Genomic DNA, 14,688 nt, shown 5'->3' with positions numbered 1-14,688 from the left:
CATCTTTGTCACTTGTTGGAATGTTATTTTCCTTGCTCCTTACCTGATTTAACCTCTGTTTACGATTAGGATTCTAAGTGTCATTTTCGTCTGAGAAGCCTTCTCTGATAATTCACCTTTTTCCTCTTTCTCCTCTTTCTTGTCTGACACTTCACCTTTCCGGTGTTCATCCTCCTTCCCTTTCTCTTTCTTTTTCTTTTCTTTTTCTTTCTTTCTTTCTTTCTTTTTTTTTTTTTTTTTGGCTTTCATCTCTCGCTCTCACACACACACACTCACCACTCCAATTCATGGGATTTTGTACTTCATTGTAATTTGTTTGTTAGTGTTCCATCATACACTAAAAATTCAGTAAGGACCGATCCTGGTGTCTCGCTTAATGAGTGCTCAATACAGTAAGTGACCAGTTTTTCTGTCATGTTGTGTATGTTAATTAACATGAAACTTTGTAGCAGTGAATTACTGATACCATAAAATGCAGGGAGGGAGAACCAACCTTTTCCTTGCCTAGTAATCGGTTTTTTTTTTATTTGCTTATATCTTAAAAGTTTTCAATTTTTCTTTGTTTCTATTTATTTAATGTTTGGGACAAAAAGTGTTTGAAGCTGAAGTGAAACCTCTGTAATTCCTGTAGTGACCAGTTGTGAATAGACATACATTTCACCATTTACTCAATTGTATTGGTCAAATATCTATTTCTGAAGTTCCACAGCCAAGTATTAAACCAGCAGAATTGGCAGAGGCAATAGAAAAATCAAAGGTGAATTTATTTAACAGTTATAGAGGAAAATCCAATTCAGTTTTGTAAATGAGGAAGCCAGATCTATTCAATAAATTAGTAATTTGTTTTTGGTCTATTTTTGATGGAATGCTTGAGAGGCAAAATTGTATTCGGTTTAGAATTAAGCTTATGTTTTTGGTTCTCACAGAGAGCTTCATCTTATGTATTTCCTATCATTTACAAAAAAATCACATTAGTTTATTGTGGTCTAATTAGAAAGAAAGCTTTCCCTAAATTTTCAGGTAGGTGTATCCTAGCTTCAGAACACCCTGAACATGTCATGTTACACTAAGATAATAAACGGCCTTTAGGACTGCAGACCTCAAAATGAAAAGCCCCTCAGTGTGTACAGAATGTAGTTGGTGTTTCACAATACCACTGTGCTGTGAAATGGTGACAAGTGAGCAATAACAAACCAATTTGTAATTTCTGCTTCTCGTTTCTTAAATGCAATTATTTGCTTCATCATTAACTTGTGAACTAAGAAAACCTTGAAACAGCTGTGCTGGTATTTTATTTTCTTTAATAGGCAGAAAACTTAGATGATGTGTGTATAGTTTTATTCATTTAATTATTATATTGCCTTGGTTTTTAGGCTACAGCATTGCCTAACATGCTGTGACTTACTGATCATATCCAACTTGCTGCTTGTTTCTGTTTAAGCTGTGAACTGAAAATGATTTTATATTTTTAAAATTCAAACCAGAAAAATTCTATGACAGTTGGAAATTTTATGAAACTGTGATTTCCGTTTCTCTAAGCAAGGTTTTATTGGACCCCAGGACAGTCATTTGTTATCTATGGCTACCGTTGCACTGTGACAACACAGTTGAATGGTTTCCCACCACGCGTGGACTCTTCACTGTTCTTGGGCCAAATCCATGGCGAAGTAGACTAAGCCTGCACCTATAGTTCCTGTATCCTGTGTAGGCACCTGTTTCTCCAGCTTGTGTTCTAGGAACGCAGGAGAAAATGGCTCAAGTCCTCAGGCCCATGCACCCACGAGGGAGATCTGGAAAAGGTTCTTAGTACCTGACTTCAGAAAAGCCCAATTCTGGCCGTTGCTATTTGAGGAGTGAACTAGTGGATAAATCTCTCTCTGTCTTTGTCTCTGTGTGTGTGTGTGTGTGTGTGTGTGTGTGAACGCACAAGCACATGCATGTGTGTGTGTCTGTTTTTCTCTGTCTTTCAAGCAAAAATAAATCTTTTTAAAACATTTATTTATTTTTATTACAAAGTCAGATGTAAAGAGAGGAGGAGAGATAGAGAGGAAGATCTTCCATCCAATGATTCACTCCCCAAGTGAGTGCAATGGCTGGTGCTGTGCTGATCCGAAGCCAGGAGCCAGGAACTTCCTCCAGGTCTCCCACATGGGTGCAAGATCCCTAAGCATTGGGCTGTCCTTGACTGCTTTCCCAGGCCACAGGCAGGGAGCTGGATGGGAAGTGGAGCTGCTGGGATTAGAACCGGCACCCATATGGGATCCCAGGGCGTTCAAGGCGAGGACTTTAGCTGCTAGGCCATGCCACCGGGCCCCAAAAATATATCTTTAAAAAGCCTTTATTGCTCTGTCCTTCATGGAAAGTGCTTGCTGACCTTTGAGTTACACTAATGTGGATTTAGGAATTCAGCAGAGAAATTGCTTAGAATATAATTGTTCTCACTTTCAATAAATTAGAGAAAAGCCAACTAATTATTGCATGGAATCAGTATAACAGACAGTTACAGAGAGAAACAGAGAAGTCTTGGCCATCTTTTGGCTCACTTCAAAATGTTACAATGGCTCCCACCTGCAGATGAATCCAGGAACTAGAAACTAAATTTTGGGCAGCCACATGGATGGCAGGTGCACAGTCATTTCGCCATTATTGCTACATTAAGGGTCTGCATTAGAGAGCTAGTCACCAAGGGAACTGGTGATCAAACCTAAGCGCTTGTGTATGGGCTGTGAGCATCCTAACTGCTGTATTAACTGCTAGGTGAAATTCCTACCCTTTACTTACTTTTTTGCATTTGTACAAAGGTATATCATCATCAGTTATGATTCTGACAGCTTTATACTTGTCTAAATTCCTATAGCAGCAATATGAGCTTCACAGCTTCTATAAATGAGAAAACGATAGCACACTGTAAGGTGAAGGTTAAATGGTCGGTTAGTGGAATGGCAGTTGTGCAGCTGTTTATAGGAGGTATATAGTTAATAAGGGACAGAGTCATGGCTTGAATATACTCAATTGCTTCCCAAGTCAGTAATCTGTACCCCTGTCAAATACTGACTTTTTCTGTGCCTGCTTCTAAAAGCCTTGATTAGGAATAAGAGGGTGCTGCCTGAGACATCTACCTCCCATCCCAATTCACGTCATGGTTACTTCCCCCCACCCCATCCCATCCAGCTCTCTGATAATGTACTTGGGAAAGAGCAAATTGTGGCTGAATTGTTGAATTGCTGCCACCCATGGGAGAAGCTGTGGGTTGAATTCTTGGCTCCTGGCTTCAGTTTAGTGTACCTTTGGCTTTTGCAATTATCTGGGAAGTGAACCAGCACATGAAAGACCTCTGTCTTTCCTCGTCTCTGTCACTCTTCCATTAAAATAAATAAATAATAATTTTTAAAAAGAAGAGGAGGGGCTAGCACTGGGGCATATCAGATTAAGCCTCAGCTTGCAGCACTGGCATCCCAAATGGGATTTATGTTCCAGTTGCTCCACTTCAGTTCCAGCTCCATGCTAAGGACCTGCAAAAGACAGCAGAAGATCCTGCTAATGGCCTGGAAAAAGAAGCAGAAGACAGTCCAATTTCTTGTGTCATTGCCCCCATGTGGGAGATTCAGAAGAATCTCCTGGCCCCTGGCTTTGGCTGGGCCTTTGCAGTCTTTTGGAGAGTGAACCAGCAGATAGAATATATCTGTTGTCTCTTTTCTCTGTCTCTACTTCTCTCACTATAACAATTCCTTTCATATAAAAATAAATAAATCTTTAAAAGATGAGTATTTAAAATACACTGGGCATAGTGTTTTTATAACTGCTTTTCTTATTGGTTATTTAGAGCTTCTATGCTAAAGTACCATGATCTCAGTTTTAGAGGCCAGAAGTTAAAAACAAAGAAAGTGAAAGGTAGGATCCATGTGAAGCTCTGGTTACTCTGCCTTGCCTCTTCAGCTTATGCTGCTGATCAGAATCCTTGGTGTCACCTGGTTGGTGGGTTCATCCTTTCAACCTCTGACCCCATTACTGGGATATTCTTCTTGTGTGTGTCTTTTATCCTCTCCTTCTAAGGATACCAATCACCCTACTCACTTGTGTGACTGTGTCTTAGTTTAACTTGCCGTTTCTGCAATGGCCCTATTTCCAAATGAAGCCCTGTTCTGATCCTCTTCAGAGGGCGCGAACTCTGAGGGACACCGCTCAATCCAGTGCAGAGCTGATGGGCTAGATACTGATTGCTAGAGTACTCCCTCCTCTTTTTACATACAGAAACCCTTAAATGAAAAGCAGAACCTGTATGGTGCACATTTTCAGATCTATCTTTCTCCTCCTCTTTCTTGTACTTCTTTGGTTTAATCCTGTGCTACTTTGCATTCTATCTGATTTACTACTGTGCATTTTCCAATGACTAGTCTTACTTTTTGCCATTTCCCCACTTCCTATTGTGCCTCTGCTCATATCTTTGGAGCCTGCTTTTATTTTTTTCTGAACATTTTCTTCTTGAACATTCTATGATTTTAAAAGAGAAATTTCTCTCTAATTATAACATGAAACAAAATGGGTTTGTCTTCATTTCTGTGAATTTGTGATGGTTGACTCAGAAGCCAGCTCACTGTGTACTAGTGACTGAGTTCTGGAACTGTTCTTATAAGGATCTTTTGTATCCAACCATAAGAAATTTGTAAGTAATGTTCAATATTGGTTACTTTCATTTGCTGTGATTTTAAGATGTTTGACAATGCTTCACATTCCAAACCTGGATTATTCTCTCTCCCCTGAAATTCCAAGAGTTATTGGTCCAATTGAATCAATTCATTTCTTCTTGTGTCTTTTCTAGGGTGCACGGGAAACATTTGAAAACTACTACCGAAAACAGAGGCGAAAACAAGCTCGTCTGGTACTCCAGCCTCCATCTAACATGGTAGGATTTTCACCTTCACTGTTATGTTTCTACTTCTCTTTTCTGATATTTGTTGATGTATGTGTGCGTTTGTGCATTAACAATTATTCTAAGTCCAGATTTCATGCATGTGACTAGCAGTAAGGACAGCAGTTACCATGTGTTGATTGTCGTATGGCAGATGCACTGAGTACTAGATACGTGCTTTCCATTCTTGTTCTACACGATAAGTACTATTTTCACACTTACCACTTAGTCTAGAGAACTGAACCTTAAGAGATTCAACACTGATATTAACTTTGTTTTGATGTAGCGAAACTGAAACTTTTTTCTTTGGTTTGTTTCAGCATGAAACTTTAGATGGCTACCGGAAGTATTTTAATCAAATTGTAGGGTATGTATTTAAATTGATATACTTTAAATTCATAGATGGATTTGTGTTATTTGGAAAAGTAGATCTTATTTTCCTTGGCAAATTCTGTTTTTCTTCCTTCTTAAATCCTCAAGACTAAGGTTCCTTTTTGATTTTCTGGTGATATATAGTGGGATAAAGGTGGATAAAGGGAGAAAAACACTAACTTATAATCTTGTTATACTTGATGTTTGACCTTTCCATTCTTGGTAAGGTAGAACCAAATCACCAGCAAAGGTTGACAAACATTTTCTACAACGGCCAAGCAGTAAAGTATTTGAGACATCACAGACCATACAGATTCTTTTCCAACTCTTTAGATTGTTGTTCTGGTACAAAAACAGCTATAATATTACATAAATGAGTACACAAAATTGTATTCTAATGAAACAGTCTTATAAAAAGGCAGAACCCAGTTTGTCCTCTGGGCTGCACAGTTTGTTGCTCTCATCTAGCTCGTATGTAGTGGCATGGAATTGCAGCTTCCAAACATCCCAAATATAGCCAGCTTGTCTAGTTGTACAATACTGAATGAAATAAGGAGAAATAATAGATTATTATGTTTTTGCCTTTCTGTTTGCCAGATTTAGGCTATTTCCATGTAATTAATAGTTTTATTAAAATAGTCATAGCACTCCTTAATTAAAAATTATTTTAATTAAAATGAACATTTAGGCAAAAAGGCTGAAGGTGCATGTTAAATGAATGATAATAAAAAGCCACAACAAGGATGGTATGGTTATTAGGTTAGTCTGCATTAGATTAACCTTATAAAATATTTTTGCAACATTTTACTTTGAGTCCACGTAAGGGAGATTATTTTGTTGATTTGTATATTGGTTACATGTATATTTCAGCTTTTATTATCGCTTTAGAATCTATTTACTTTGTTAAAAAGCAATTTAACTACTTTAATTTTCATTGCCTATTAAAGATTGATTCATTTTTATTTGAGAGGCAGATTTACAGAGAGAAGGAGATACATATATATGTGTGTGTGTGTATATATACATATACGTATACATATGCACATCTATCTATCTATCGATCTATATATATAGAGAGAGAGCAAGACAGAGACAGAGAGAGAATCCCCCATTTGCTGGTTCACTTCCCAGTTGGTGGCAATGGCCAAAGCTGAGCTAATCCAAAACCAATAGCCAGGAGCTTCTTCCATGTGGACTCAGCGACCAAAGGACTTAAGCCATCCTTCATTGCTTTTCCAGGCCATGGGGAGGGATCTAGATCACAAGTGGAACACCCAGGACTTGAACTAGTGCCCATGAGGTACGCTAGCACTGCAATCAGAGGATTAGTGTACTAAGTCGCTGTGCTGGCCCCTCTTCCATTTTAAATTATCTGTTCCATGTAGAATTGGTTAAGAAGACATGAACACAGATATAATTTGTAGTTAAATAAGTATGATTTCATTCATGATACTGAAAAAATTTTTAAGGAAAAAATAATGTTAACTCTTTGAATTTGATGGCAATTCTTAATGTCTGTCCAACCTTAGAGATAGTTATCACACTGTAATTTCTGACAGCTGTACTTTCTTTTCTTCTCAACCTTAGTTTTTTTGTGGTTGAAGATCATATTTTACATACAACCCAAGGCTTAGTAAATAGAGCCTACATTGATGAATTGTGGGAAATGGCACTTTCAAAAACCATCGCAGCACTTCGTACACACTCGGTATGTATGAAACCCAGGGGAAGTTCACAAGAAAAGCTCACTCTCTATATACTGTATTAGATCTCACTGGTACACAATCAACATAAATATGATCTTCGAAATGTCTCGTGTAGATGTATGTGTATATATGTTTGGATGTGTACATAAATATGTGGTTATCATTATCTTATATCTACATATTTATCTATCTTTCTATGTATCTACATTCTTCAATGGTATGGGAGTAAAGCCCTGACTTTTCTGATATTTCTAACACTAATCTTATTTGTGGAATGCTTATTGCAATCAGAAAATAGCAGCTAGCATCTGTTGACTGCACCGTGTTAGCCATTCTTCTATGTACTTCATAAGCTGTCTCCTTTAATCTGTATAATCCCATTCATATAAATATTTTTGTTTCCTTATTTTACACTGTATGGAGTAGAACCACAGAGGGTTTAAATTAATAGTCTAATAACACAGAGTTTGAGGTGGAACCAAGATTCAGCTCCAGATAGTCCTTTTTCTTTCCCACTGCTTTATATTGCCTTCTGTAATACCTTTTGATGTAAACTTTTGAGTTCGCAATTTTACTTTTTGAAAAAAAAATCCAAATATTAAGTCACGCAATTCAGTAGTGTTTGCTGTCAGAGGGTTGTATTTTAATTGGAGGCGATACCCAAACAAATAAGAATGTGAGACAATGGCAATATAATTCGAACAGCTAAAATAAAATGATAGGTTAGGACGATAGATATTTGCTTTTCAAATTTGTTTGGAAGAACTAACCTGTTGAGGTCTGAATATCAAAGTCGTCATTTTTCAAAGACAACTAAATGAGCATTTTAGGCACGAGAAATAATGGTTCAAAGACTTCTATGTCTAAAGTGATTTACAAATAATGATGAAGGATTGATAAGCTATGACCATCTTAAAATTTACTAAATAGCTCTGTTGTCTATCTAGTTGTGCTCACTAGAGACTTCAAGTTTTCCATGACTAGTCACCTGTTTCAGATAGTAAATACTGTATGCAATATCTATAACTGAAGGTAGCCCAGCTTGAAAAGGCTGGATTCGAGGAAGTCTAGAATAGAAAGACCATAACTCATAGAAAGCTATGTAAGGTAGGAAGTGAGAACAGAGAATATTGTTTAGAGCCTGTTAGACTCTTTTAGCAGTGGGCTGAATGTGTTTATGTGTGTACATATGAGTATTTGATGTGGCTGTGGGGTAAATTAAAGTGGAACGATCAGATTTACATTTTGAGATTTTTTAAGCTCTATTTATTTATTTGAAAGGCAGTTACAGAGAGAGAGAAAGAGAGATCTTCCATCTGCTGGTTCGCTCCTTAAATAGCCATAATTACCATGGCTGGGCTACGCTGAACCCAGCAGCCAGGAGCCAGGAGATTCCTTTGAGTTTCTCACATTGTCACAAGGGCCCATGTACTTTGGCCATCCTTTGCTGCTTAATCAGCTTTTTGTGGTCATTGACAGAGGAACAGCCAGGACTCAAATTGACATTCATATAGGATGTTGGAGTCTCAAAGTGGCAACTTGCTACAAGGCAATTATGCTCAGAGAAAATTTTTCTTGCTATGATATAGACAGTGGCTGGTAAGTAAGAATGGATTCTTGAGTAGTTAATGGATGATCTGGCCTGTCGAGTAAGAGTTGATACCTTGATTATTTGCTGATAATAGTAATAGCAGTAGTAGGTATGGAGAGTTGTTGATGAGGTCATGATTTTTAGGAACTTAGACTTAACTGAACTTTCTTAGGGATTAGATATAAAAGTTGAGAGAGGAAGAAGTATTAAGAGAAGGCCTAGGTTTATGAGTTTATTCCTTGCATGATAGTGGTTTGGTATTTTAAGTGTGGAGATTGTTTTCTTTGAAAATGATTACTTTGAAATGCCTCTGTGCCATTTAAATAGCAAAGCCTAGAGATTGATTAATATGTAGGTTTGAAGCAAAGAGAATATGTGAATATTAATTGTGTTATACATATTTATCTGCTTTTTGTTGCTTTGAGAATAGGAGAGAGAGAGAGAGAGAGAGAGAGAGAATGCTACCACCATGTGCTGGCTTGCTCTCCAAATGCCTGTAATGACTAGGCCAGGGCTAAAGATAGGAGCTCAAAATCCAGTTTAGTATTTGCCTATTAGTGGTGGGAATCCAGCCACTGGAACTGTCAGTCCTGCCTCCCAGGGCCTACCTTTGCAGGAAACTGTTGTCAAGAGCTGGAGGCAAGAAATGTTTATCTGATTATATTCATCTTATTATGAATTTCTTACATTGTGTATATTTGAGTGCACTTCAACTTCTCCATTTTATTTTATTGATGTAAAAAATTGGGAGAAATTTGAAAATGTATTTTTTAAAATTTCTGCCTCTTTGCTCCACATGCGGGTTTCACATGCCACCAACTCCACATTCACAGGCAACTTCAGCGCCACAGCCGTTTTCAGATAGCTCTCAATGCAAAGGCTCTAGACGCAAATGAAATTAAAACAAATCTTTTGTTTTAATTTTTAAAAATTTGTTATTGGAGAGGGATACAGAGCCAGGGAGTTCTTCATTCACTGCTTCACTTGGCAAATGTCCTCCATGGCCTGACTACCTGGAGCCAAGGGGCAGGCACTCTGAGCAGGTCTCCCTTGGTGGGTGTGACAAAAGACCCAACTAGCTGAGCCATTGCTTGTTAGCTCTGTCTTGAGTGCACAGTAGCAGAAAGCTGGAATCAGAAGAGATAGGGCATGAACCCAGGCCACTGAACTACTTTATGGCCAGGATTTTATGCTTTTATATATTTATAGCCACCTGAAATTTACTTTCTTGTGTGGTATGATTAATGACTTTATAATTTTTGAAGAATATATCCATTGTCCGTTTTCTGAATACCTTACTTCCCTCCCTTGAATGTATGTTCTGATATATGAATACAAGGAAAATGTTTACCCTAAGAGAAAATTTTGGTTATTGATCCCTGGCATGTTTATTCTTAGCTTTCTTAGATGTAAATTTAATGGCTTTTTCCCCAGTACTTCCTAATACTGATGGTATGTTTTAATTTAACATCTGATAAGTTAGTTTTTATTTTAATATATACTTGCATAATATTTTACTACAGAAATATTTTAAGTATGCTACTTTCAGACCTTAAAATTGTTCTTTATTGTATTTTATTTTATTTATATGATTGAACAATTTTCACAGATTTAGAAGCATAGTGATGCTTCCTGGCCCCTCCTTCCCCCAACTTCTGCCTGAGTTCCCCATCCACCCACCTTGTCCTTCATTTCTAAGAATTTTTTACAATAGAGTACTTCATTTCACTTTGCAATTACAGTCTTAATACTCTGTTAGGTAAAGAATTCAACAACTAGCAAGTAGAATAAAATGTCATTTCTGACGAGTGTAGACAAAGACTGTAAACAATCAAGATGTCAATCTCCTATGCTCTTGTTTTTTATCTATTAAAACCAGTGGATATTTTTTATAAATATTTTTCACTTAATCATACTTAGGAATAATTTTAAGAAGTGAAATTAGTGAGTTAAATGATCTTTGTATTTCTTGTGCTTTGCATATTGCTAATTCCAGTATGAAATTATTGAACTATTTTAGCACTCAGAACAGCATTTGTTTGAAGGTCTATTTTCTTATTTTATTCCATAAAAGGTTATATTTATAAATAAACAAAAAACATAAATTTGTATGTTTGAAATTGTGGCTGGTGCTGAGTTAAGTTTCCTGTGCCCCGTATCAGAGTACCTGGGTTTTGTATCTGCATTTGGTTCCTAATAGCAGCTTTCTGCTGCTGAGGAAATGATGGCTCACATAGTTGGTGCCTGCCATCCACATGGGAGAACTGAATTGTATTCTTGGCTTTCATGTTTGACCCTTGGCCATCATGTACATTTGAAAAATGAACCAATGGGTAGGAACTTTCTCTGGTCACTGCTCAAAAATTTTTTTGACAGAGGAAAAAAAATTAAATTTTGAAAAAATTTGTCTTATTTTGTCTTATTTTGTCTTATTTTGCTATGCTTTTCTTTCAATGTTGGTATTGAAAATTTCTCCACATGGTTTTATTTACATACCTTTATGTACATTCCTCTTTTCATTGTTTTTATTTCATATTTTAATAATTTAAATTTTCTTGTTTATTAATAAAACATATCTATTAGGGTTTAATCTGAATTTTAACCTCTAGTCTGATAAATATGTTTTTATTTTCTGAATTTTCTTAATTTTGCTTTTTCTCCCTTTAGTTTTATAGAAATTCAAAATTTTCTGTATAATCGTGTTGGTTGATCTTTATATTTATGACTTCAGTATTCAAAAGAATAATACATTTTTGTTATATTTGATTTTATTATTTTTTTCTAAAAATTCACAAGTATAAATATTGCCTTTTAGTAAGGGACATGAAATTGGACTCTAACTTTGCCTATTTTGAAAACAGCACATTACTTTCTACATTATTGTAAATCTGTTTCTTAGCTTGGGCTGCTGTAGCAAGAACTGTAGACTGGGTGACACAAAACAACTGAAATGTATGTTTTCCCAGTTTCAGAGCATGAGTATCAGAGCATAGGGAGCCATCCTGGTGGATTCTTTGAGAGCTCTTGGTGAATTGCAGACAGCTGGGCGTTGCTCAGCTTTTGATTCCCCGTCCAGGTAATGTGCCTGGAAAGCAGCAGATGATGAGTGTCAGAGACCCGGTTGGAGTTCCTAGCTCCAGTCCTAGCTATTATGGCCTTCTGATCAGTGAACTGACAAATGATTCTCCTCCTTGCTTCTGTTCTTGCTCTTGCTCGCTCACTTAGTCTAACTTTCAAATAAATGAACTTATTCAAAATATTGCAAGTGTGCCATTATGGTTGTTAATGATATAAATAACAGAAGCAGAAAGATATACTGAATACATGTGTTTTCACATAACTTAATTGAATTCTGATCAGATAAAAATGGGAGAAATCAAACTGAAACTGGAAGCTATGTAAATTGTCTTCTATTGGCCATAAAATTATAACAAGATTTATTTGGACTTGCAAAAGAAATTAAGCAAAAAAATTAAATTAAATATGGTATTGACAGAGGAAGGTTTTACAGGAGACATTTTCCAAACAGCACCTACGAAGTTCTGAATTTGCAGTAAAAAAAAAAAAATACAGCGAACAAGGATCAAGTTTGAAGGATATCATTAGAAAATTGCTTCAATGTCTACTTTCAAAAATCCTGGACTAACTAGATTTCTACTATTGCTATTGAAACAACATGGCTAATCTGTTCCAACCGTGCTCACAGAGCATGTAGTCAGATTTTTTGGGGAACATACTGAAAACTGTAGGAGAGGAAACTCATGCTAATTATGCTAATCAACCCCTTCCTTCATTCTAAAATATGAACAGCCACTAGTCATAAAATATTTGAAGAGAATCAATTATATAAAAAGATAATAAGAAGCTATTTGAATAGCTATTCTTTAGCAAATATGAGTAATTTGGTGTCTAGGAAGAAAATTTACAAAATAATGATTAGTTCTAAATGTAGAAGTATAGGAGGCTATATTAGTCATGTTGAATTTGTGTGTGTGTGTGTATTTAACACATAATTGACTATCAGTATGAGAAAAAGCATAGACCAAAAACTTAAGGCTCTGTTAATAAACTTGTCACAATGTGAATACCTGCACCATGAATCTTTTAGGAGATATTATCATATGTCTAAACTATGTGAAAAAAATGAATAAAACACATGAATTAACTGCATATGTTTAAAGGTGTTAATAATTCCTACAAAAGGTGAGCAAACTGTTCATAAAGTTTTTTTTTTAATGATGACTCCAGATTATTTCATGTAAACATTGAGTGGAAAGGGTATGACTAGTTAACAGTTATTAGCTAACTAAAAGGTTCTGATCCAACTAAAAAGAGTGCATGAAAAGTGAAACATTATATAGAGAAAACTTAGGATAGCTTGAATAGATAAAAAAGAAAACAGTGATTTTTTTGGTCACATCTGTCTTGATTTTACAAGTTGTTTTTTTCTCTCCCATCTCTGCTTTTCCACTCCCTCTTCCTACCTAACAACTAATTAAATAAATGATTGAATGGGTGAATAACTGTTTTATATTATGATTATTAGGAGCTATCAATAAAGCAAAAGTAATTAAAGTAAGATTTATGAATTAAGATTGATATGTATCCAAAACATTAAAATCAAAGAAGAAAAGAAATGACATTATTCTACAAGAGAAACACAATTGTATTTTAAATGCTAAAATTAGGGAAGCAGGTCGATATTTTGTGTTAATGGTAGTTTTCACCTGCTGGAAAGATAGTTGCCCTTTCATAAGGGAGATTTGTGTATGAGATAAAAACTGATAATAATAAAAATAAATAATTGGACTACATCATTGTTTATTAGTTATTCCTTTCTGGGATTGCGAGATCAAGTAAGGAAATAATATTTGAGAGAATTTGACCTCAATATAAATTAAGTGTTAAAATAGTGACATACACATTTTTATCATGTCTACAGAAACTCTCTTCCTTGTCAGCTAATTTTTAATTTACTTGTATTAGTTTATACTTTTTTTTAAAGAGTCATTTATTTTTATTGGAAAGGCAGATATACAGAGAGGAGGAGAGACAGAGAGGAAGATCTTCCATCTGATGGTTCATTCCTCAAGCGGCCTCAATGGCTGGAGCTGAGCTAATCACAAAGCCAAGAGCCAGGAGCTCTTCTGGGTCTCCCATGCAGGTGCAGGGTCCCAAGGCTTTGGGCCGTCCTCAACTGCTTTCCCAGATCACAAAAAGGGAACTGGATGGGAAGCAGGGCTGCTGGGATTAGAACCGGCGCCCATATGGGATCCCGGTGCATGCAAGGCGAGGACTTTAACCACTATGCTGTCGCACTGGGCCCAGTTTATATTTTTTATATTCTTTTTCTGCATATTTTTCTTTTACATTTTGTGTTGTTCAGTGCCGTCTTATGTTTGTTGTTTTTCTTACCTAAGACTTGTCTTTGTTATTGATCGTATTTTTAACTTAGGGTTTTATCTTAGTTAATAAAATATTTCATATCTTTTCCATGCATTGATTTCAGGCTTTAATTTTATCTATTTTATTTTCTTATTTGTAATTTGACTTTCCTTTCCTAGTTTTATAAGTGCAATGATTCTTTATTTTCAATATTTTGTGGTTTTTTTGCGCTTATAAGGTATATATATGTTTTAAAAGGTGTTAACCATATTCCATAGGTTTCCGATAAGTATTGCTGTTAATTAAAAAAACTTTTGCAGTAATTTTGGTTTTTTCTTTAACTTAAATGTTATTTAGAAGTGTGTTTTTGAATTTCCAGATGTTAAAAATGTACATCATGGTTCCTGAAGTTTTTCCTTTTTTTTAAGATTTATTTATTTTTATTACAAAGTCAGTTATACAGAGAGGAGGAGAGACAGAGAGGAAGATCTTCCATCCAATGATTCACTCCCCAAGTGAGCGCAATGGCTGGAACCTCTTCCCAGGCCACAAGCAGGGAGCTGGATTGGAAGTGGAGCTGCCAGGATTAGAACCGGCGCCCATATGGGATTCTGGTGTGTTCAAGGGGAGGACTTTTAGCCGCTAGGCCACGCTGCCGGGCCCGGTTCCTGAAGTTTTTCTCTGTGGTTCTTTTTTTTTTTTATTTTTTTAAAGATTTATTATTA

At 36.0% G+C, this 14,688-nt stretch overlaps 1 protein-coding gene across 6 annotated transcripts in view; it reads left to right on the top strand.

The window, feature by feature from the left end:
* Window positions 1-14,688, top strand: part of EXOC6B (exocyst complex component 6B) — a 584,809-nt gene that overhangs the window by 308,712 nt on the left and 261,409 nt on the right. For all 6 annotated transcript variants that reach the window (XM_058667964.1, XM_058667965.1, XM_004582805.4 and 3 more), the window contains exons 9-11: window positions 4,820-4,903; window positions 5,230-5,276; window positions 6,869-6,989. In XM_058667964.1, coding sequence (XP_058523947.1) covers window positions 4,820-4,903; window positions 5,230-5,276; window positions 6,869-6,989 — 252 coding nt within the window. The remainder of the gene's footprint in view (window positions 1-4,819; window positions 4,904-5,229; window positions 5,277-6,868; window positions 6,990-14,688) is intronic.

The sequence above is a fragment of the Ochotona princeps genome, chromosome 8 (genome assembly GCF_030435755.1).
Source record: "Ochotona princeps isolate mOchPri1 chromosome 8, mOchPri1.hap1, whole genome shotgun sequence".
NCBI classification, from domain to species: domain Eukaryota; kingdom Metazoa; phylum Chordata; class Mammalia; order Lagomorpha; family Ochotonidae; genus Ochotona; species Ochotona princeps.
This window is presented reverse-complemented; position numbering and strand designations above follow the sequence as displayed.